Source organism: Falco cherrug, chromosome Z (genome assembly GCF_023634085.1).
Source record: "Falco cherrug isolate bFalChe1 chromosome Z, bFalChe1.pri, whole genome shotgun sequence".
Classification (NCBI taxonomy): Eukaryota; Metazoa; Chordata; class Aves; order Falconiformes; family Falconidae; genus Falco; species Falco cherrug.
Window position 1 is genome coordinate 27249833 of NC_073720.1, and position 24241 is coordinate 27274073.

The window sequence follows — 24241 nt, forward strand, 5'->3', positions numbered from 1 at the left end:
CTGCTATATATACACATATGATATGGGGAATGTCATTAGGAAAGTCTGTATTTTTAGTACATCTGGTTATCTCAGAATATTTAAATTTGAAGTAGTTCACTCCCTTTTTTTATCACCTGTTTAATAGGAATTTGAAGTGATACACATTTGTCTTGTGAAAAGTTCTGTATCAAGTCTTTAGGGGGACATAGATGCTAAGAATGGGTACCTGTATATAAACTCGCTCACTGCAGAACATTTCTGCAGCCCCTTGTGTTTTACAGAACTAATCCAGTTACGATTCCTGATTGCATTAAATTTATTTTCCATCAATTATTTCTTTGAAAAGCTTTATCTCCATTTCAGTTTTTCTGTGGCTCATTTTGATTTCTGAGAGCTAAATCCATTAAATATTTAGTAGCAGAGTGCTGCAGAGCTTGATTACAAATGAAAAATTAGAGTCTCTGCCCTAAAGGAGAATCATAAGTGGAAAGTGGCGCAGTGAGGGAAGTAGATGTCTTGGGTTGAGGCAGCCATGCCCATGTATTGGGCAGTGAACTACTCGGTTTAACTGATAATGAAAGGTTTAACTTCATCTTCCCCCTTTTCTAAAGCTTAGTCTCAGATCAGCTGTTAAGATTCTTTGGTTTCTCAAATTTCAGGTTCACTTTTTGAAGTCTTTATTCAGTCCTGGAAGGACTGGAACAATCTTTTTAACCGTAGCTGAGAAGTGTTTTCCTGTTTTTGCGGAGCTGCTCAGCAGTCATTGTTGCAGGAAGTGAGAAGCATGGGTTCAACCTCTTAGTCAGCCTACTATGATACGAAACAGTGTTTGAGCCCACTGTTCAAACCACTAGTGCACCAATCCAATGCTCGAAGCATTATTTAAGGCTGACTTAGGGAACTATGTTCACATTGTCTTTTGAAATTTCTTCCTCTGCACCTCCCCTGGGTGGGAGAAGAAAGTTAACATGACTATGGAGATTTGTGTACAACAACTCTGAAGAAGTAGTTCTGGATAGGGAGGGGTTTTCTTTTCTTTGTTCTCTAGGATATTTGAGTGAAGACCTAGGAAGAATACTGTGAAGTTGTTCAGATTTATTGGTCACTTTCCAGTTAATATCTGGTAAATGAAACAAGTTGCATGTACAAAACACCAAGGGAGAGATTGGCTGAGCAATATTTACCCATTGGGAATCCTAGATTCTAATGATTTGAAGAATCAGTAATATGCAGGCGAGCGGAGGTTATCTTTATTCGGCAGCGCTGGGTGCATGGGGGATCACTCCACCAAAGTCATGTACACAGAGAGGACTTTTCAGTCCCCCATTTATACAAGCAACTCATACCTATTCATTAGTTTTCCAAGAAATTGTTTACATATTCATTACAATTCTGAGAATTCATTTACATATCTCATGCCTGCGCAATGTCCTTGAGGAGTTGTCTCTACGCAGACTCTATTCCTTAGCGGCCATGTTTAAAGTTTTCATCTTTGCCATGTTGCATGTACAACAAGAATCTAAGACAAAATATCCCTTCTAAAGACAACCAACCCAAGGACTTAGCAGTCTGTACATCCATCATGTGGCAATAAGGGTCCTTAGACATTTCCCGACTTTTAACTAAACATAGGTGTGTCATCCTTTAGATAAGTGGTACAGCATTCTCTATTCACTAAGAACATATAATCATGATCACGAGGTGTTCCCATTCATGTGCTTAGGAAAATGAGCGTATTTGATTTAAAGTTATGTAAGAATATGAAGAGCAGGTGAAACCTACTTAAGGGAACCTCTTTGAAGATGGAAGGTGGTTTTGTGCTGGAACTATAAAGATGGAAGTGCTGCACAAGCTTAAGGAGAGAAATTCAATGTAAACCACAGTGGGTTTTATGTTGGATTTCTGTGCTTTGAATGGAGGAAGAATATTCATCAATGTGTTGCTGAAATAATGGGGTTGTTCTTATTGGAAGACTAAGCATAATTGATCCTACTGCTGTCCACAGAAGATAAGCAACAGTAGGTATTTGATGCCAAAACGGCACAGAGTAACTGCTCAGACTAATTTTGTCTTTAAGCAGCAAAGGTGTTTATTTCATGCAACGTTGGGGAGCTAGCTGATTCACACTGGACAAATTAGCTCACAAGTTTTCAGTGGAAAGTTAGGTATTTTGTTTTCAGTGGAAAGTTAGGTATTTTGTTTTCAGTGGAAAGTTAGGTATTTTGTTTTCAGTGGAAAGTTAGGTATTTTATACAGTTTTCATGAGAGGTCGCACAACATCTTTACATATGTACTCATGTGATTTTGACACCTAAACATTCCATTCGCAATAGGTGGGATCTAGGTGGAGTAGACCTTTCAATTTTCTTTGTTCAGCAATTTTCTGACTTGATGGTCTCCTTATCTCCTTCAGGTGCCCACCTTATCTTTTCTAATTATTCAGAGTACATTCCTTTCTAAACGAAGCATCACCCAGAGCATTGTACCAAACTCATCCTGACTAATCTTTTAAGACCTTGTTCTGTTTCATATTAATAAATGGTCATGCACTCGAATGTTTTTTCACTTTAGTGACATAAGATGTTAAGGTGGCATAAAATGGGAAAGATAAAGGAACTTCTTTCTATCTACTGTCTTTAAAATAACTTGCTGTTTTACTGGAAAAGAGATTTGATCAAACACATCTGTGGAAGTGTTATGTTATAAACGATAACAATTAAAACAATTTTATTTTGGGTTCAATCAATTTAGGTTGAGAAACTAAGCAAAAACAGCGCTGGGTGCATGGAGAACTCAATTAGTTCCACCACACACACACCTGAGTCCTAAAAGCAGCGCCTTTTATGCCCGGATCTTGACCAAATCTTCTCGCCAGATGTTCGTCCCGCTCTTTCCCCATTGGGCCGTTAGGGTATGCCTTCTCCTCCTACTGGCTCTCCTTTAGCGCGCTTTTTCAAATCTCAAGGTCTTTGTCTCGTTCGCAGGCCTTCTGGCCTTCTCTGGCGTGGTGTGGTTTTGCTTACCTTATCTCCTTTGGCGGGCTTTTACAGGCAGCGATTGCCTCAGGGGAAAGGGAAGCCATCATGTCGTCTTAAAGGAGAACCACACGTGCCCACTCACCACAACTGCGATACAGGTCCCAGATTTACACAGGGTACAACAATTATACTTATCACAGTACATTTTATTTTTGACATGAATCATGACTGCGTTTATCACAGTTACAAACAATGTTAGGAACAAGAAGGGAAAACTGACCTATCTTAACAGACATAAAGGTGTAGAAGAGCAGGACGAAAGAGCTATTGAAGGCTAAAGCATGGTATGAAGAATCCTTTACATGAAAGGCAAGAGAAGAAAAATCAGAAATAAAGTAAAATGCTTAGAGGACAGGATAACTAAAAAGGAACCATTTGGAAGGTGTTGAAATTGAAGTTAGAAGCAGGAAAAAAAATCATCCTGCTGCTTTTTTCACTTGGCTACATGTAGTTTGATCACCAAGCTAGTAATGGTAAGAACACTTTCCTATCGGCCTTTACCTTGAACCATATAGATCTTCTGATGCCAGATTTCATTTGGAAACACTAAATCTGTAGCTAACAGGAAAAAAGCATAAAAAAGGAATAGGAAAGATGTTTGCGCTCTCTAAATAAGAGAATCTCCTGACAAATACTTCTAATGTGCTGAAGCTCAGCTGTTACTGAGGTGAGGCTCGAGATCATCTTTTGACATCTTCCAGGAAGACAAAAGTCTCCTGTCATTAGGAGTGAATTAAGATACTCCCATCATAAGGAATCTCTTGATTGACCATCTCTTCAAAGAAACAGGTTTTGCATCTTCCTGCAACAAGGTCGGTTTTGCCCGGTATTACAATGGCTGAAAGAAACTATGGACACTGTCTTGAAAACTGCAAGCTCTGCATGTATCAGTGCTACTTTGAGACTAGCCATTAAAGAATGACTTTGAATATATGATGACTGAAACTGTATGGAAGTATTAATGAGCTATAGCTGAGACCTAAAGGTATCTAGGAAAAAAGCTGGTACTCTTCCAGGAAATGAGCTGTGTTGCTGCTTCTGCCTTACAATCTTCCACAGAGATTTCTGGAATGATTTTATAGTGTTGCAGCCAGTAGTAGTTTCTTCAGCATGTCTAGCGTGTTGCATAATTACGAGAAAAAAATCACATCTGTAAGCACTGTAGCTGTGCTGATAAGCCTGCATATGAGCATGGTCTACACCAACAGGACACATTATTAATATAAACTGTGTTTTTCAGTCATGAAGTGCTATGGGAAGCTCTTGTGGAATTTTCATCATTCTCGGGGAATCTGCTGTATTGCCTCCTTGCCAGCTTATACCACTTTCAGCGTTGGCTTCCCGCATGGTCCCTCTGCAGCTATTAGGGGGAGGGGGAGCTGCTTTATCATTATTCTTTCTGAAACAGATTTTTATTTTTCTCCAGCCTCCATCATTTTTACCTTTTAGGGAATATTCTTAACATGAAACAAATAAGCTGTATTCTACTGTAGCATGTATGCTTATTTGAGGTATTTGTAGTGTGTAGCCTGTAGTCATCTCTCTGAAAAAGTTTGGTTCCTTCTGAAAAAAGGGTGTATAAAACCTCTAGAAACTTGAACCACTGCTTAAGACCATGTGATGATTGCTCTCTGTTCCTGAAGTGTAGATAACTGTGCTCTGTCACTGGAGAACAGCAACTGCATTTATCTTCCCTACGAGAACTCAACTGCTTGAAAGCTCTGCTTTGCTCTTGCAGAGAGCTATAGGTTAAACTTAAACAAATAATTACTTGTACTTTTTAAACTATGACAGTGATAGGTTGACAAACTGACAGACTAGGGTAAAAAAGTGATACCCAGCTAGATGGTAAGGCATTAGCTTGCCCCATGACATAGCAGGAGTTACTTTGTGCTGGGCTCAGTCAGCTTGCACATGAGTGTTACTTCTGCTTTCTAGTATTTTTTTACATTAATGTGTAGTGTTTGATTTGTTATTATGTCAATCTGCATAGGAGTTTGACATGTAATAGGTACCCTTTTTTGTCACACATTTTAAATGACTTCTTTAAATAACCTTAGCAACAGATGGCTTGGTTGACAGCACGAAATAGTTGTTGGAACTTCAAAACCCACAGTACTTGGGTAATTCAACATATTTGATACTTTTATCTTATACCTTTTTGCTTTGAGTTTTTTAAATTTGTAACTACCTGCTTAAGGCAACCTTGATGTTACATTCTGGGTTTGATTGCATTTTGAAATTGTTCCTTTTCCTAGTGCTGTATCAGATATGTTTTAAGGTTGCTCTGTGTTAATTAGGCCCCACTTCAAGCTGTCAAACTGCTATTGTTACAAAGTATTACCACTCCCTCCACCCACATGGTTTGCAGAGTGCAGAGTAATACAGCATTACAAGCAGAATTGAAATACAGTATAGCAAGATGAAGCTGAAGGGATGTGTTCCTCCTTTTGAACCTCTTTCCTTATCCTGTAGATAGCTGAAAATTATTAGGACTTTTGATTTTTATTTTTAATTAACTTTCTAGCCAGTCTATTTTCATCAAAGAGTTGTAATATGAAGCATACATGTAAAATGCTTGTTTGACTTAAAGGCAGCTATCAGTGAATGATTCATGTTTGGTTTTAGTGTTTCCGCATGTGACACCCAAAGGAATTAATGGCATAGACTTTAAAGGAGAAGCTATAACTTTCAAGGCAACTACTGCTGGGATCCTTGCTACACTCTCTCATTGTATTGAACTCATGGTAAAACGTGAAGAAAGCTGGCAAAAAAGGTTAGATAAGGTAAGATCATTTTCCATTTACTTTTGTTGAAAAACAAAGGTTTAGCTTGACATTTCAAATGAGTTCTTGTTAAATTTTTGTTCCAGGAATTGCTTTTATTTTTATGTACAGCATTTGTTAATTTTAAGTGTTTTCATTACTACTTCTAGAAAACATTAAAGCCTTGTCCTGATTGGTGATAAAGTAACATTATTCATTATAGTCTGTCTTTTCCCAGCTCTTGTTCAGATGGTAGGTATAAAAAATACAGGCCTATAGAGAACCTGACAGTATTGCACAGTAATAAGTGTATTGCTTGCAGCCCTCTAAAAGAGACCTAATTATCCATGCTTGCAAAATAATGTGCAAATCTCAGAAATAATTTAATTGTGGTAGATATTGACAATACTGAGGAGAACAAATTGTTCTAACTTCAGATGTGTTTGACATACAATTATTTACTTTCCTTTAGGAGATTAAGTCATGTTTTATGCTAATTGGCTAAAACATGGTATTAGGATATCTGTTGTTCTAATGGCAACAATAGTTCATGCTGAGCCTGTTAAATGACTATAGCAACTTAAAAGGAGCAGTGTCATCTCTTGAGATGTGCTGGAGGCATGACTAGGTTGTACTTCAGGCTTTGATTTCTAGAATCATGCCATCAATGGCTGGTGTCCTGTGCAGTCCGATAGCTATTATTCCATTTTTCATTTAACATGACTCCATGTGGTGTGTATGTCACACTTTAAATCCTACTTCATGTGTTTTAGTGGTACACAATTCAAAGAATGCATTCAGACAAAGTACTTCCATGTTTGAATCCTTAGCCTGTCTCCTGGGTCACCTTTGTTCATATGTCAAAGGTCTAGCCCTGTCTAACTGTATTAAGACTTCTATCAGTGCTTGTTACTGCTTCATCTAAGTCATTGGAGGAATTTACAGTAGATCTAAGGCTTGAAACTTGTTAGTAGAATTGGCGGGTAATTCAGTTTAGGCTAAAGACCTCAAGAGGTTTTTCTCTCAAACCTCCTGCTTAAAGGAAGGACAGTTTGAGATCAGGCTGGGTTGCTCAGGGCTTTCGTGAGCCTGGTTTCACATCTCCAGGGCTGGGGACTGCACAGCTTTTCTTGGCAGCCTGTTCCACTGCTCATTTATTATTCTAGTGAAAAAAATATTTTTCTTATATCCACTTGGAGTAACTCCTATTCCAGTATCTGCCTGTTGTGTTTCGTGCTTCTACTGTAGACTGCTGTGAAGATGTCTGGCTCTGTTTCTTAATGACTTCCTTGGAGGTACCGAAAGGCTACTGTTAGGTCCCCCCCTCAAAAACATTCTTGTCTCTTGGCTGAGCAAACACAGTTCACTCACATTGACGAGACTTTGCTTGGTGCATGGATCATAAAATCATAGACTCATTCAGGTTGGAAAAGACCCTTGAGATCATCAAGTCCAGCTGTTAACCCAGGAATACCAAGGCCTTCACTAAACCGTGTCTTGAAGTGCCACATCTACGTGGTTTTTTTAAACACCTCCAGGTATGGCAATTCCACCACCACCCTGCACAGCCTCTTCCAATGCTTGACAACCCTCTCAGTAATAATATCCAATCTAAACCTCCCCTGGAGTAACTTGAGGCCGTTTCTTCTTGTCCTATTGCTTGTTAGCTGGGAGAAGAGACCCACCCCCACCTGTCTACAGCCTCTCAGGTAGTTCCAGAAAGCAGCAAGATCCCCCCTGAGCCTCCTCCAGGCTGAAAACCCCCAGTTCCCTCAGCTGCTCCTCACAAGCCTTGTGCTCCAGACCCTTCCCCAGCCCCGTGGCCCTTCCCTGGACACGCTGCAGCCCCTCTACGTCCCTCCTGCAGTGAGGGGCCCAAACCTGAACACAGGGTTCGAGGTGCAGCCTCACCAGTGCCCAGTGCAGGGGGACAGTCCCTTCCCTTGCCCTGCTGGCCACACTGCTCCTGACACCAGCCAGGGTGCTGCTGGCCTCCTTGGCCACCTGGGCACACTGCTGGCTCATGCCCAGCCGGCTGCCGACCAGCACCCCCAGGCCCTTTCCCACCAGGCCCTTTCCAGCCGCTCTGCCCCAGCCTGTAGCGCTGTGTGGGGCTGGTGTGACCCAGGTGCAGGACCCGGCACGGAGCCTTCTTGAACCTCATCCAGCTGGCCTCGGCCCATCGGTCCAGCATGTCCAGACCCCTCTGCAGAGCCTCCTGCCCTCCCGCAGATCAACGCTCCTGCCCAGCTTGGTGTCATCTGCAAACTTGCTGAGGGTGCACTCGATCCCCTTGTCCAGAACGCTGAGAAAGATGTTAAACAGAACTGGCCCCAATGCTGAGCCCTGGGGAACACCACTGGTGACCAGCAGGCTCAACTGTCCAGCCAGCATTTTACCCAGTGATGAATTTTTCTTGTCCCTAAGTTAGTATATGTTAATACAGAATAATAATTACTATATAATTTCAATTCATTTAGGTTAGTTATTTGTAACTTTTTTCTTCTTCTGGGGACTAACTGTAAAGCACTTGTTTTAAGCTGCACGGGGTTAACAAATTCATCCTAAATTACATGTTAGGTCTCATGTGACTGATGCCTTGTGTAGCATGAGTAAATACATTTTGAAAGGCGTCACAAGCTTATTTGGAGTTCTTTTCCCGAAAATTAAAATACCAGCAGTTTTCTAAAGTCTTGGAGGTTTTAAGTTACTCTGCTTTGGTAAACTTGAAACTTTTTTAAAATCATATGTCAATGAAATTTTCTGGGGTTTACAGCACACCCAAGGTAAAATACTTCTAATATAAAATAATTACTTTTTATTTGTACTCCTCTAATTGCTGGCCTTCTGGAAGAGGAGATTTTTAATTAAATAATCTGCAATTGTGGCGGGCTAGCCTTGGCTAACAGTCAGATGCTTGTCCAGCTGCTCACCACCCATTCAGCAGGGTTAATGGAATAAATAGGATGAGAATGCTCATGGGTCAAGAGAAAGGGAGATTGCTTACTGGTTCTTTTCATGGCAGTACATTCTTGATTTAGGAAAAAAATCACTTTTCTGATTTATAAAAGATTCAGTTAACAGGAAGCAAACCAACAAACACTAGAACAGCTTTCTTCCCCAATTTCCCAAGCACAGCTTCACTCATTCACTGCAAGCCCCTCTACCCACTGCTTGCTAGCTCCAAGCAGTGTGGGGTAAGGAATGGGGGTTACAGTTCATCTCTGCCATTCCTTTCTGCTCAAACTTTTTCCCCACACCACCACAGATCCCTACCGTGCAGCAGCAGTCCTCTGGGGAAAAAAAATGTGCCGCAGTGTGAGTCCTCCACAGGACACTGTTCCTTCAGGAAATGTCCCTCTGCTCTGGCTTGATGCCCGCCATGGGCTGCAGTGTGGATATGTTCTCTGGCCTGGAGCTGCTCCTCCTGCTGTTCTGGCCTTGGCATCTGGGCTTTTTCTCACTTTTTGCTCCCCCTTCCTCTCTCCCTGGGGTGTTTTTTGCTCTTAAATACATTCTCAGAGAGGTGCCCCACTTGTGGTGGGTGGACTCAGCTGTGTGCTGCAGTGGGTCTGTTTCAGGTCTGGCGAGAGCCACCTGTGTCTGACACAGGGCAGCCCCTGGCCTCCTCCCACAAAGGCCACCCCTGCAGTCCTCTGTGGCCAGCACCATGACACCTACACCCTTAAAGACAAAAGTTGACTGTGTTCAGACCTCTGCTCACACTGTTCCACTTCAGTTGTAGAGCTGCTTTTTTTTTTCTCCTCTGTCTTGTTATTTCAGTGGTTAAACGTGGCTTTGTTAGAGTTATCTTCTCTAACTGTGGGCCTGAACAAAAAACATTGCTCAGTCATTTGATAAATAGATGTGGGAGGAGAATGGTATTTATCTTTGTACTTCTGGTTTTCTTGGCTAGATTGTAAACTGCTGTGAAAAGGAAGTAAATACTGTGAGATTATGAAGTTCAGAATACCTTCTCTGAGAGATTAGAGGGGAAAATTACATTAAATTGCACAACTGTTAGTGTTTACTTTCTAGCTGGGAGGGTTCTAGAGCTACAATGCCTGTAAAAGACCATCTAGCAGCGTTGAAAGGGACAGCATCTAATCTGTCATTTGCGTGTCAGTAGATTGACAACTCTGGCTCTGTGGTGTGCAGTTTTGCCAGAGGAAGAGTAACATCTCAGTCAGTGGCTAAAATCAATGAGCTTTTTACAAGTAGTGTAAGTGCCCCTGTAATCTGGCTCTCCTCTCCAGCCTCCTCAATCCAGTAGTTTCAGAACTGCCTTTTACTTAACAGCAATACACAAAGGTGGTTAGTAAGGGTCCCGTGACCTCACAAAATTATACGACCTCTATCTTGTTAAGAGCTAGCTTAGCCTAAAGATGCAAGATGGTTTTATGTCTGCTGAACTTGAAGCAAATATATTTCAAAATCACAGCTGTCCTAAAAAAATTCTCCTATTAAAAAAGCTCAAGTTGGGTAGAATCTGTTGAATCTACAGGTGACTACAGTCTGACTAGAGATGAATACAGTGTTACGAAGTTAATAACTTTCTCTATAACCCCCAGCCTTGTAGCTTTTTTTAAATAACAGGGGGTTATGTTACATTCTGAAGGTTGGAAACTATTTCTAAACCTTTGAGAATAAGAAACTTATTATAAAAACATTTTTTTATTTTTAAGGACACAGCTAAAGTAACGCACTTAATTATTGTAATTTTAGTGTTCTATATTTAATTTCTGTTACCAAAATAGATGATGGCCAGAATAAAATTAATACAAAAGCATGTAATGTTATCTAGAGGCAATTATAGTTACAGCTTTGCTTTTAGCCTTTTACTTTTAGATGTTAAGATCCTGAGCTTGGCTTCTTGTTTATCCAGTGCAGTTACGTTTTCCAGTATGATCCTCTCAACTATATTTTAAAATAGACTTTTCTTAAAATGTATGAACAAAGCAAGGGTATAATTTCTAGTATTCGGTCCACTGTTTCATTTGCAACAAAATCCTTGTGATGATGCTTTTCATGTTGTCTTGAGTCCCACAACATTTTTCTATTAGTTTCATTTGGCTGTACTAGTTGTTATTAATGAGCAAACTTAGCTTCTGAACATTTAATTTTACTTTAAGATTAGCATGTTTAGGTAGCTTATTTGTTCACCTTTGACAATTTTAACTTAAACGTTTCATTAAATCTTACATGGTTTTAATACACCAGTAATTTTTCTGCTGTGCAAACAGTTTCCCTGTTTCTTCCCTATTTAATGTTGTTGCCAAGAGAAGCTGGCAGATTTAGTTATCTTTTGACATATGTGAATTATCACTACTTTGCAGATGTAAGTACAGAAGGTGTGGGGATTTGAGGTGAGCAGGAGGAGGAGTTGGGGGGGTGTATTGTTTTTCATTCCAAGTGTTCAGGTAAAACTTCTTTTTCTCAATGAGTTATAGTCAAGTCATGCTTTATGCATCTTCAGGACTCTCCAGTTACTTTCAAAAAAAGATAAATATGCCAAGTTCCGTGAAACGTAAGTGTTAGCAGTTATTGCCTCCTTGTGATAGTGTCAGAAAGGAAAACACTCACAGATAAAGACAATACTGTCTTCAAAGTGCTGCTTTTTTTCCTAAGAATCTTCCTGTGGAAAACTATACTACTTCGTTTTACATCAAAACTGTTGCTTTACTTCTGAAACTTTTCTTTAGAAACTGGAAAATGTGTTCCAGAGTGAATGTTACCACCAGATACCCAGTTGGTAAAGTCAGCCTTTCAGTATTGCTTAAGGGTTCTCCACTGAATCTTTAAAATTCAAATTGGGTTGCTGTATAATTATTTTGATATCTACAACAAAGTTGTCATCACCTGGAAGACCGAACTTTGTTCCACATGAAGTGATTCTGAAAGGGGACAGAGGAACATCTTGCATATTAAAGCTGATTTCTGCAAGAATTTTGTGTTTATAGGTTTTTCACTGGGAATTATCTGGAAGTATGTAGAATTTGCCCAGGAAATACTAGACTTAATCTGATTCTGGCTTTACTACTTTTTTACTCAAAATATACAACACTACAGACATCAAGGGCTCTAGTACAGTCACACCTATTATGGGAAAATGATGTTGAGTAGTTAGTCTCTGCATGGAGTTCACAATGATTTGCATTTGTCCCATGCCAGCTGATGATAGATACATAGTTACATGCTGTGACTTATTAGTATCTCACCACATTCAACAAGTTAGTTTTTTATTGGTCTTACTACTCACCCTTTGTTATCTCTGCCCAAGCATCTGTGTCAAAGAGATTTCTGTCACTCAGATACAAAGTCTGACCCTTAATAAACCATGAATAGCTGTGCTTAAACTAGATAACTAGTTTTTGGTCACTGATGTGGTTTCTTTCTTGTGACTTAAAGAAGGTACCCTGAAGGTTACTGGCTCCCCAAGCTTTGTATTATGTAGTATATGTATATGGGTGTATATATAGTGCATACATGCAAATAAATTCAGAAAATCAGAGCTTTGCAGTTGTAACTTGGAAAAAAGCTATACTGGTCATTCCATTTATTGGTATGTTGACTATTTTCAGTCAGTTTATTCTCTCTGCACCAAATGATCATGTAATTTTACAGGAGATAGAAAAAAGGAGAAGAATTGAAGAAGCATACAAAAATGCTGTGACAGAACTGAAGAAAAAGTCCCACTTTGGAGGGCCAGACTATGAGGTACAAATTCTACTTTTGAAATTTTAAAAAATGCTATGCCTTGACTCAGCTCTACCAGTGGTTTAGTGTTAAACTGTTCTTTCCAAGAATTTTCGATAGACATCCCCAGAATTTTATCTTCTCTTGTTATGTTTTGAGAGCACATATTTGAAGTCTATCCTGGATTGGATTCCCCAAGGCCCTGGAATACTTGGAAGGAGTCTTAGCTACACAATTATGTTAATGTGTACTTTACTGACACACTGTAAACATCTGTAAGAGACTATATAGATTTAATTAAAACCTAAATCTGATGTGAAAGCATGCTAACACTGTAACTTAGTTTCCTGGTTTTTTTCTTCTTTATACAACTATCCCTAAATTGTACTTAGAGTAACTTCCTTTAACAAGTAGAGTTTTCAGAGAAACTATAATCTAAGAATATTGGTGAAAATATTTGAGGTCTATAGAAAAAAATTGCTTCTGCATAATACATAAGTATGAATTTCTAATATTAAAGTGAAGTGGAACTCTCATAGCTCAAAAATTCTGAACTGGTTTTGTTTCTTATGCTCTAGGAGGGTCCTAATAGTCTGATTAATGAAGAAGAGTTCTTTGATGCCGTTGAAGCTGCTCTTGATAGACAGGATAAAATGGAAGAACAGGTATTGGTACTTGAAAAATGTCTTAAGGTGGGCACTTCATGGGAGACTTCTGACTTAAACTCAGTCCTGTGGTGCATCTCATGAAGCTCTAGGTAGCTTATTCTGACACTGATAAGAGGAATTCACTTAATTTTTTTACATTAAATATTGTTGCTTAACACTAATTTTGAGAAAGTGACTTCATAGTTTATATAGAAAAGGACAGTGTGATATGCTAACTGAATGTCTCTAGTTTCTAACTCCTAAATGAGTGTCCTGTATAAAACTTACCTTTATATGTAACTGATGCCCTATGCAAATAAGGATATCAAATGCTGCAGCTGTTTCTCAAAACCTAATTAATTGCTCTGAAGCATCTGTTGACTAACAGTATGTGAAATAGGAAAGATGGCAGTTGTGTTGGTGTTTGCTTTTTATTTAAAAATTCTGAAGGCTGCAACTACTTCTCTAATTTATTTCTTGAATACACTTGAATGACAAGGATCAAAAAAGGTGTAAGATGCATGTGAGGAAATACAGGATATGAGAACACACAGCAGTATATAAAATAAGGGATTAACAAAGTGGTGCAGCATCCTCTGTCTTGAAAGTGTTTAGGCTTATGAATACCGTGAATATAATTACTTGGTTAAAACTAAAAGACTTTCCAGGGTGCATATATACCCAACAGTCTACCTGTGCTGGGGTCTCTTAGCTGAGTGTGAAAGTTCTGAGTGACTTTTGTACGACTACATGGATCTGATCTATTCTGCTTAACGCAGAAATATACCTTGAAGTATACATGAATTCAGTCTTCAGGCCTGTTCACTTACTGAGAATTCCAGCAGGATGACAGCTTCATGCCTGTCGTGGACAGCATTAGTTGTTTTAGCCACTACATAGATTGAGGATGACTCATAGTCCAGGCAGTTGACTACTAATAATTAAACCTGTTTTGTTGCAGTCCCAAAGTGAAAAGGTTAGATTACACTGGCCAACATCCTTACCTTCTGGAGATGCATATTCTGCTGTGGGGACTCACAGATTTGTCCAAAAGGTAAGATACTTCTTATGATCTCCTCCAAATAATGGGTTGACCTGTAATCGTTCTGTATAATATCTTGTATGAGTTGGTGAGATATTAACTTTTTTTAGGTGTTTCTAGTAACTTTCAGTGGTATACTCACTTCCAAATGAAGTAGCTGGAATTGGAGAAGGACTGTTTTCTGTCTTGGCTCAAAAAATACTGATATGAGTATCTATTTAGAATACTCTTGACTTGTATCAAGCTTGTCAGAATTAGTAAGGGAAAACTCCCAATTTGTGACCCTCAGTGTTTTTAAGATACCTTCACCAAAATTCATTGAATTGATTTTATTAAAAAAAAACATCCAGTCACTTGTATCAGGATCAGTTGACTGTTTTTTAGTGTTACTAGAAACACTGTGCTCCTCTCAGAGCTGCGCTGGGAGCATAATACAGAATAGGTGCATGAGATCAGCGTTTGCTGCTGTGCTTGCTGCTTATGGTGCTTTTGTTTTCCTTTTCTTCATTATCTTGTGCTTGTAAGTTGGTACTGAATGCTCTGTTGTGCCTTTGTTCTGATTACTTGGTTTTTTCTTTGTCTGTCTCTGGTAGCCCTATAGTCGCTCTTCCTCCATGTCTTCCATTGATCTAGTCAGTGCCTCTGATGATGTTCACAGATTCAGCGCCCAGGTACTGTATTAATGTGTAGAGTGGGGGTTGCATATCTCTGCTATATTTCATCCTCTTCTCTAGAAACCTGGGTTTTTTGTTACATAAATCACTGCTTGCTTTAAACTAGTACATTGAGATAAACAAAGGAGTTCTCTATTTCTGTACTAAATGGTTGTCTTTTTACATTCAGCTTGCATGCATATCAGTTGTGCAGAGGCCCAGATCTTGTGAAACTGTTGGATTTAATTCCATAGCTTTAATAAAAATGCCTACCATTTGAAAATCTTGCATTTCTGATTATTATAGAAGTTGAGTAACACCTGTTCTGTGTGGGCTGGAGATTGAATAGTTTTTAAATCCAAAGTTTAATTTTTGTCTTTAACTTTTGTTTGTAATGACATTAATATACTAAACATCAAGGTTTACTTATTACCATTTTTTTTACCACTGCCACTAGTTTTATTACTGTAAGGTCATAAAGTCTGTTGGCAAACAAGGTTGTGGGTATCAGAATTTTTACTGAGCATTTCAATATATTCACTTATCCTTCAGAAAACAAGTCGACATCCTGAATATGTCAGTGTAGTCATAGACATATTCCAGTAATATACAAAATTACTCTAGGTGCTTACTCTGAAGATCATAATTTAGAGTAGAATTAGATAGGTGAGTTCATGTGTTCGCTCTTCAGTCTCAAAAAAGGTTGTTCAGACATGGCATTCATGCCATTAGTTTCCTTCCGCTGTGGTCAGTATGTGATTGTGAATATGGAGCTTCCTTCTGACATCTGTCATTTTAGAGGGTTTTTTGAAATCACTAACTAATGCTGAAAAAAACTTGCTTTTTCAAATAGAAGGAATGAATTTTCTTTTGATTAACAGAGCCTGGAATTGTAGCATCTGCAGACCTTACTAGCAGCTTTGAGCAGGACCCTAATATTTAAGGGTATACTCATTGGACTGAAACCCTGACACTTGGTCTTGCAGTCAGTTTCTGAAATTGCAACTTACCACTAGGGAAAGAGTGTGTGGGTCATAATTGCACAATACTGATAGGCTTGCTCATCTGCTGGTACTCCAGTAAGCAAATTAGTTTTTCAGTTTTAGTTTGGGAGGAGGGGGGAGATCAAGTAATAAAGAAGCACGTTTGACTCCAAAGATAGGAACTAGTTGTCTGTCAGGCTATTGGGTACATGGACAGTTCAATACAAGGGAAACTCACAGCTGCTAAAATATGCAGGCCTCCTCATTTTCACCTCTCTTATGCCTGTGGTAACGTTTGTGCATTTGTATGATAAACCTGAGTATCTGGGCACTAGTGAGGCTGAAATCTAACCATTTAGAAACAAATCTGAGATGGACCGCATCCTTATCACAATAATGCAGATTGAGGTTAAGGATCAGGATCAAATGGACTGGTGTCACCACCACACCCAGATATTTTCACTAGAACAAACTTTTGCCAGATCAACAAATAAATCCACCTACTGTGGAGTTCCATTGCTACTGAAAAAGCAGGTGAAAGACAACTGAGAGTATGAAGAAAACATAAGCACACCTTCTTTTGGTGGCAGCCTGTTCTGGAATGGTTATTAATATGAAGCTGGCCTCTGTCCCCAGGCTGAAGATTTGGCTTTTAGAAAGGCAAGCAAATATCTTGACTCTGAATAAATGTGACTTGTTTCTAGACTTCATTCATACAAAGGGAATTTTCGTATCACTAAAAGGTTAAGTACAGACTTGCAGCCTTGTTTTTAAGATTGAGAATTATAAAAATGTATTCTGATGGGAGCTAATTCTGCAGTGTGCCTCTAGAAAGGCATTGATTTGTCTCTGCCAGTTAAGTGGGAGGTCAGGTCACTTTCATTTAAAATGCAGTTACTTTTTTGAATTGTAGATCACTTTTAAAGCACTGAGATTTTAAAACATTGAGCTGTTCTAAGGGCCTTTGAAGTGAAGAACTTCCCACTTAATGTTCATGCCAAGGCCACCTGGCATACAGGTTACAAGGGAACCAGAGGTAAATGCAGGCCTGTCCAGTAGGGAGGAGCCTGTGAGTCTTGACTGTGTGCCTCTGCAATAGCTGCAGGCTGACAGACAGCGGCCAACGTGTAGATTACATAGTTTGGACTGGTAGTATGTATGCACAAGGCAGTTGTAGGTACTGCAGTTGCTTGGTGAAGCAGAAGTAAGAAAGCTGACATTGCGCTCCTGTTGATATGACCTTCTCTTCTTCCCTTGCTACTCCCATCATTCCTCTGCATTTAGCATGAAGCAAAAAGCCGCAAAAGACAAAACAAACATACAAAAGCTAGCTTTGTCCTTAATAGATTAAGAGCTAGGGGAGAAGACACACAGAGACCTGAAGGTGTTGCAGGTAAACATTGGGGTCATACTGAGGATTAATTTCTGAAAGAAGTGTGACCTACAGCTAGTAATTAAATATCTAAACAGTCCGCATTCTTACCTGTTTTGGATTATACTGTCATTGTTTCTCTGGAAAAAATAAATAGAAGAATCCTTTACAGGAAACCTGCTAGTAGCTGGCAGGAAAAGATGTCCTGTTTAAAAGCAGGAACACAAATCTTGTGGGTGTTTTTGGTTCATTATAACTCAAGAACAAACAACAAAACCAAACAAAACTCAAAAAACTGGACTGATAACTTTTGTACAGAAGACTATAGTTAAAATAAAAATAAAATCCATTGCGTGGAAATTCTAGTTTATGTACTTCAACGATTTTTTTTAATTGATTCAATTACCTTTCTTCCTGGTTTTTGAATGTGTTGTCCATGGAGTACATAGTACAAACAAAATTAGTGCTTGAAGTTAGAAGTAAATAACATCTTTCAATTCTGTATTGTATCAGAAAGATAATTAAATATGACTTAATTTTGGTTTCTACTTGTACTACTTGCTCAAATAGGTTTTATATGTTTTTATAGGCACACTAGGCTTTATTTTTTTGTTAAGTTGTGCAAAACCACTCACAGTACAGGTTCAAGCTATTCATCTTGTGATTGTGCACTTAGACTAATCTTTGTGTTGGTCAGTTAACTAACCTTTGTAGTGCTGTCTGATTTGAAAAAAATGGTATTTCTAGTGATTTGGGAAAATAGTGTCAATCACATGGACTTATTTGCTGTGACAAGTTTTGTGGTCGCCTGTCTTTTGGGTGCAAAAAAAGTTATTAAAATAGTTCCAGTACTTTTAAAAATTACACAGCAATGAATACTTTATATTTTTGCTTCTCTTTTTATTTGGGGGAGAGTGGGATTTTGGAGGGGGGGTGGGGGTAGCGGGGGACACAAAAGAAACAGATTATAGATTTAAAATAAAAATCCTATTTCTTTGTCCCAGGACATGCATGGTATATGGAATAAAATGAGGTATTCGCATAGCTTGACAAAAATGTGTCCAATATTTGGCCTTTAAGAAAAGGACATTTCTACCTAGCTAAATAATTTTTAAATTATTATTTTATAATAGTAGTCTGATTCATCATAAATTTTCTTAATGTAAGCTTTTCTGTCTTTTTTTCTAGCTGTGCAAAGATGCCAATGAAACCGAATAAGCATGCTTTGTTCATTACTGTTTCCTTCACTGTTCTTGCAATATAACTTGTGATATGCACTTGTTTTCTTAGTTTGTCTTCCTCCCCAACCCCCACCTTTGTTCATATTTTTAAATGCTCCTCTGAGTATCTTGCAGTGCATTGGAATTGCATTTAGAGATACCTGAAGTAAGTTCCTGTATGCTGAAATAAAATTGTCTTAAGTAGAAATAGTGAGTTTTGACACTTTACAGGTAAAAGGAAGGATAGGAAATACCCATAACGAAAGCTGGAAGCTGAATCAAGGTCTTGGGCTTTGTTTCTAAAGTCCAGAAGTATCTGCTGGTTCTTAACCTGTAATAGAAAGCTCTGTTGTCCAAATTCTGCTTCTGCACAGGGTCTGAAGTATTGACTTGTGGCTTCCAATAGTGTACAGTCTCTGCCCAAGAAGATGAAATGAATGAGCTAAAAATGTGTATGTATTTTTTTCTTCTTTAAAGGTGGAAGAGATGGTACAGAACCACATGACGTATTCCTTGCAAGATGTAGGAGGAGATGCCAATTGGCAGCTAGTGGTAGAAGAAGGAGAAATGAAGGTAAATGCTTGGGGTTTTGTGTAATTGATGTGAGATTATATGCTGTGAAGATGGATAATTTCACTCTGCCAGACTTGGCAGCGCTAGATTTATGGTTGGACATGATATCTGAAGGGTTTTTTTCCAACCTAAATGATTCTATGATTCTCTGGGAATACTATCACTCGGCAAGTTATGCTGTTAAAACTTCTGAGAATGGCATTCTTTCAAGTTAGGACTGGAGTCCACAAAGAGCTGTGGCTTTTATTTGTTCATACAAAATCCTGTCTAACTCTTGCAATAGCTTTGCCTTTGCAGATTACTTTCTCATTCTCTCCTACTTAAAACATGGTATCAAAATGATGTGTAAATTGAATGTACAAACATGTTAAGAGTAGCAAGTTACTGCATTGGCTGCTCTACTGTGCTTGTATGGATCCTTGTACATAGTGGTAAATAAAGTAGCTTAATTTTTGAGTAGGGAGTCAAAGTACTAGTATTTACATATTATGTGAATTGCTGTGTAAGAATGTCTGCAGTGGTAGTTACCAGGAACCGTGACATGGCAAATGGTTTGTGTGTTAGTCTTCTAGGTGGTTGTTTTTTTTAAAAAAACTGATGAAATTTAAACAATTAAAACATGAACAGTTCTGACAATTTCTATTCTACATTTCTTTCTTTATATTTGGCTATAGGTATACAGACGAGAGGTGGAAGAGAATGGAATAGTTCTAGATCCTTTGAAAGCAACCCATGCTGTTAAAGGGGTGACAGGGCATGAAGTTTGCCACTACTTCTGGAATGTCGATGTTCGTAATGACTGGGAAAGTAAGGAATGGGTTCTTAAGTTTTGCACGTTTATCAGCAAGGATATTGTTTATAACAATGACCTAACATCTTGCTTGGTTACTGATGGATTATTTTTTTCCCCCCTCCTCCTCTTTTAGCAACAATTGAAAATTTCCATGTTGTGGAAAATTTAGCTGATAACGCAATCATCATTTACCAGACACATAAGGTAATAACACTTCAGCCGTATGCATACCTTACTGAGACAGTCTGGGGCATATGTGTTCTAATCTTATTCTGAATACTTTCATGTCTTAATTTAAAATACTGTTCAGAACTGTTTCAGAACAAGTTCTGTATTAAACTGCAACTTCATCAATTTTTCAGACTTGTCTTGATAGCATATTTGGTTGTGCATGTGCCTGATAGAGCTTGTAATAACAAATGAGAATTGCTTTTAATCTCTTAAATATATCACTGTCAGAAAGGCAAGAGTCATCTAAAGCAAACGGAAACAGTAAATCAACACTTGACTACAAGGAAGAAACCTATACCACTGTATCATATGTTTTCATGAAATGATGCAAATTATTGCTGACCACAATTAGTTGACAAGCATATTTGCATTATGAGGTGGTATAATTGCTGGTTCAACATTTGTTCTTGTAATTTCATTATGTTCTTCCTCCCGCAGCCAGTTCTAGTGTAAATTTACTAAAAAGTTCCTTTGTATTATAACTCCACAACTGTAGCTTAAAGGCTCAAAAAAATTGGGAATGAAGTGTACAGATTCATCTTTAATCTTGCATGATTCCACGTATTAGTATACTCAAATATTAAACCACGTATTTTTCTTTGACAATTTTGTCAGTAATGCAGTTACCTTAAACTTCTGTATTGTAAGAGGACTCGTGATTTTAAGTAGACAGTTGTGTGAAGTGTATAGTGTTATAGTAACAGCTAGACTTTCTAACCCTATTGAGTGTCAGGAAAATGGCTCTTCTATATTTTCTTATTTTGTCAGACATTTTGCTTCTGAAACTCTCTTAGATAACACCAGTTTACCAAATCTATCTTACTGAAGTAGTAGCTTTTTGAAATAATACATGTCTTAAATATGTTTCTCCACCTCTCTCTGAAGACTTAAGTAACTGTGGATGCATCTACTTTATACTTAAATACTAGTTCAGTTTGTGTCTTACAAGTATTAACTAAAAAGTAAACCTCAGGTTGAGGGAACAGGAGGGGAACTGCCTCTTCCTGTTTGTCTGCTGAAAAAGTCATTGCAGCTTGGCTTTCTGTGTTTCAAAGGCCTTAAATTTTTAAAAATTAAGCATGGCCATATAACCTGATACTCCTCTGTACAACAGCTATATTCTGTTTCAGTTTTGAAAATGAAATAACTAACTTGAAGAAACTTTACTTAAATAATGTGATTAACCTGGTTTGCCTTGCTTGTGTTCTGCTTTTAAAGATAGTAAGTATTTAATTTGCAAAACTGGGAGAGTTTATATTCAGCTGTTTCTCTGCAGAGGGTGTGGCCAGCTTCTCAAAGGGATGTGCTATATTTGTCTGCCATCAGAAAGATACCAGCATTCAGTGAAAATGATCCTGAAACATGGATTGTGTGCAATTTCTCAGTGGAACATGACAGTGCTCCTGTAAGTGTTATTTTCATTCTGTCAAGTTCTGCTTTTAAGGTAATATTTTTCCATTACATGATAATGCGTGTGCAATACTAATGTGTGGGAGTTGAGGAGGCTGTGCAAAAACCTAGTTTATTTAAACTAGGTGATGCAGTGACCTGATGAGAGCATTCTGAGCCAAAAGCGTTCTTGCCTTACCTCAGCAGTTGGCAGACCTAAGGTGTTGCAGTAGAATACAAGCAAAATTTCTGGAGATTTGTGAACATCTTAAAGAATTGAGCTGATTTCATGTGGAATCAAATCAATAACTCTTACATATTGTCAGATACAGGAGTAGGTTTGTATAACTGTAGATGTGGAATCTGTTAAACCTCCATCTTGCAGTTCTGCCTTGCTTCTGTCAGGTAGTAGCAGTGAGTTATTTTCTGTGGAGTATTTCTGTGCTGATTGCTATGCCATAGCCAGCTTAGCAGGGAAAAGTGACTTAACTGGTATTTGTAAATGCTGATTCATTATTCTTTAAATGTTTCTCTACTCATTTGTCACAGTAATTGAAGTAATTCACTTGTAATACCTATTAAGCAAGCAGTAACCTGAGATTCAGGCATTTGAGTTCAACCCTTTCCCAGTTCACCATGTACCTTTCATTTCACACACTTGTTACATCCATGTAGTGCTAGAATGCACACTCTCAGAAACACAGCTTCCAAGGTGTCCTGGACTTCATAGTAGATTGAAATGTTAGCAGCTAAGTATGCTGGAACAAATTTAGAGACTTACAAATGTTTAATTTTTTTGGCAGCTGAACAATCGCTGTGTCCGTGCCAAAATAAATATAGCTATGATTTGTCAGACATTAGTAAGCCCACCAGAGGGGAACAAGGAAATAAGCAGGGACAACATCCTATGCAAGATTACATATGTAGCTAATGGTAAGTCTAAAATTTTTCAATATGACATTTGTGATGTAAGCTAATTCTGGGGAGCTGAATACTGGCAAAAAAAGCTTTGTGTACTTTTCTGTTACATTTACATATAGCGTCACACTTTCAGTCTTCATGTTCAAAAATACTTGAATTAATGTGCTACATGAATTAGAGAATGGATTCATTCATTCTGTGGCATGCTGGGAGGAATAAACGGAAATGGTGTGTAGCTCAGTCCTAAGTACAGACCCTTGGGGTGGAGGAGGGTGGGCAGAACTGTCTGCAACTGGGATGACTTGGCATAGCTTTTAGCTTCAGTAATAGTATGTCTTTTTCATGTATTGCTGTAATTTTTCCCCCCCAATTCATCTTGTTAGGCTGAAAAGCTGCTGACAGTGAAGATACAGTTTGTACCCTCAGTGTTAGGGAAGAGCAAATATGAGGATGTTTGCAAGCTGTATAATCTAGCCTTTTTAACTGATAGTATCTTTAATATTGACTGAAAAGTTACTAAAGCCAAACTGTATTGTCACTGGCCCAGTATTTAGCAGTGTATTGTAGTATGAGCTACATACTTAATAGCTCCTCTCCTGCAGCTACGAAACACTTTGAGTAGTTCACCTGCTTATTACTTTTAACCACCTATTACATGGCTTACTGAGAGTCAAAGTCTGAAAAATTAGTTCCCTAAATCCTTGCCATATGAGTGATATGATCTGTGTTAAATCCTGTATAAATAATACTAAATAAATAACTAAATTATGGGGTAAGCTGCTTTGTTTCCTTTTTAGAAGTTTCCCGGTTACTTAAACACATTTTCGTTGATAAATTCTGAACTATGACTATATGTGAAGTGACAGCTTTTTCAGCAAAATACTTCCCCTGTGACTTGAAGCATAGTTCAGAATTCATTTGAATCTTAAGTGCTTTAAAAAATAGTTTGTAAGACAACAGCCATGTAGCAATTCCGCAGACAAATGCAGCAGTTACTGGAAAGTTAAGTTTGGCTTCTCTTTTCTTTGAAATAAGAAGTGACTTAAGTCTCGGTTTTCTGTTGTTTCTTGGAAGTACTTAAAGAATATCATCATCCATTTGGTATTCCCCAAAGACTCACAACACTCATGTTTAATGTTTTTTAAATAGTGGCATCATAGAATTGGACTAAGCTTAAGCTGTAAGGGCATAATAAATATTTGGTGATCGTTATTCTTCCCTCTTAATTCAGAAAGAGTTGCAGGAATAACGAACTTGAATTTTCTTTTCTAGCCTTTAGTGGATTTGCTGTATTTCAGTGTCTGTCTTCCTGTCTACTTCTAGTGAACCCAGGAGGATGGGCACCAGCATCAGTGTTACGGGCAGTGGCAAAACGAGAATACCCAAAATTCTTGAAGCGTTTTACATCATACGTGCAAGAGAAAACAGCAGGAAAGCCTATTTTATTCTAGTATTAGCAGGTATACATTAATTTTTTCGTTCTTCATTCACTTGTGTAAATTTAAGGTCAAACAGAAGTATTCCATCTAGAAATGTTTTATGATTGGCATAAATTTGGTGCTTAGTTTAAAACATTCATTAATTCATGTGTATTACTAGGATGAAAAATAAGGGCTCCACAAGTTACCAAGTATTAAGTTTTGTAGACTTTATTAGTTTATCTTATACGTTTTTGCACACGTCTTAATTTATGAAGAAGTATGAATAGATACTGTTCTTTCTCAGCTACCACAGGCATTTTACACTTGTTCTGAAAAGAACAGTGAAGTCTCTCTGGAGCCTTGTGATGTTTTAATATCTTAAATTCTTATAATTGCATATTTGATAGAATATTTTGATGGTCAAAGTATTCTTTTCTAATTTTTGTTAGTGTGGACTCTTGCTGCTTACTTCATTATGTGTAACTGGTATCAAACCATCAAATTCCATGTGGTAA

General features: G+C 38.2%; 1 protein-coding gene across 2 annotated transcripts in view; it reads left to right on the plus strand.

The window, feature by feature from the left end:
• Positions 1-24241, plus strand: part of CERT1 (ceramide transporter 1) — an 81077-nt gene that overhangs the window by 52785 nt on the left and 4051 nt on the right. Inside the window, exons 7-17 of one of the 2 annotated variants that reach the window (XM_055698302.1) lie at positions 5649-5806; positions 12410-12502; positions 13060-13146; positions 14090-14182; positions 14764-14841; positions 18876-18971; positions 19646-19778; positions 19898-19968; positions 21272-21400; positions 22188-22317; positions 23629-23765. In XM_055698302.1, the coding sequence (XP_055554277.1) occupies positions 5649-5806; positions 12410-12502; positions 13060-13146; positions 14090-14182; positions 14764-14841; positions 18876-18971; positions 19646-19778; positions 19898-19968; positions 21272-21400; positions 22188-22317; positions 23629-23756 (1196 nt within the window). In that variant the 3' untranslated portion in view covers positions 23757-23765. The remainder of the gene's footprint in view (positions 1-5648; positions 5807-12409; positions 12503-13059; positions 13147-14089; positions 14183-14763; positions 14842-18875; positions 18972-19645; positions 19779-19897; positions 19969-21271; positions 21401-22187; positions 22318-23628; positions 23766-24241) is intronic. The other variant, XM_055698303.1, reaches the window with a different exon arrangement.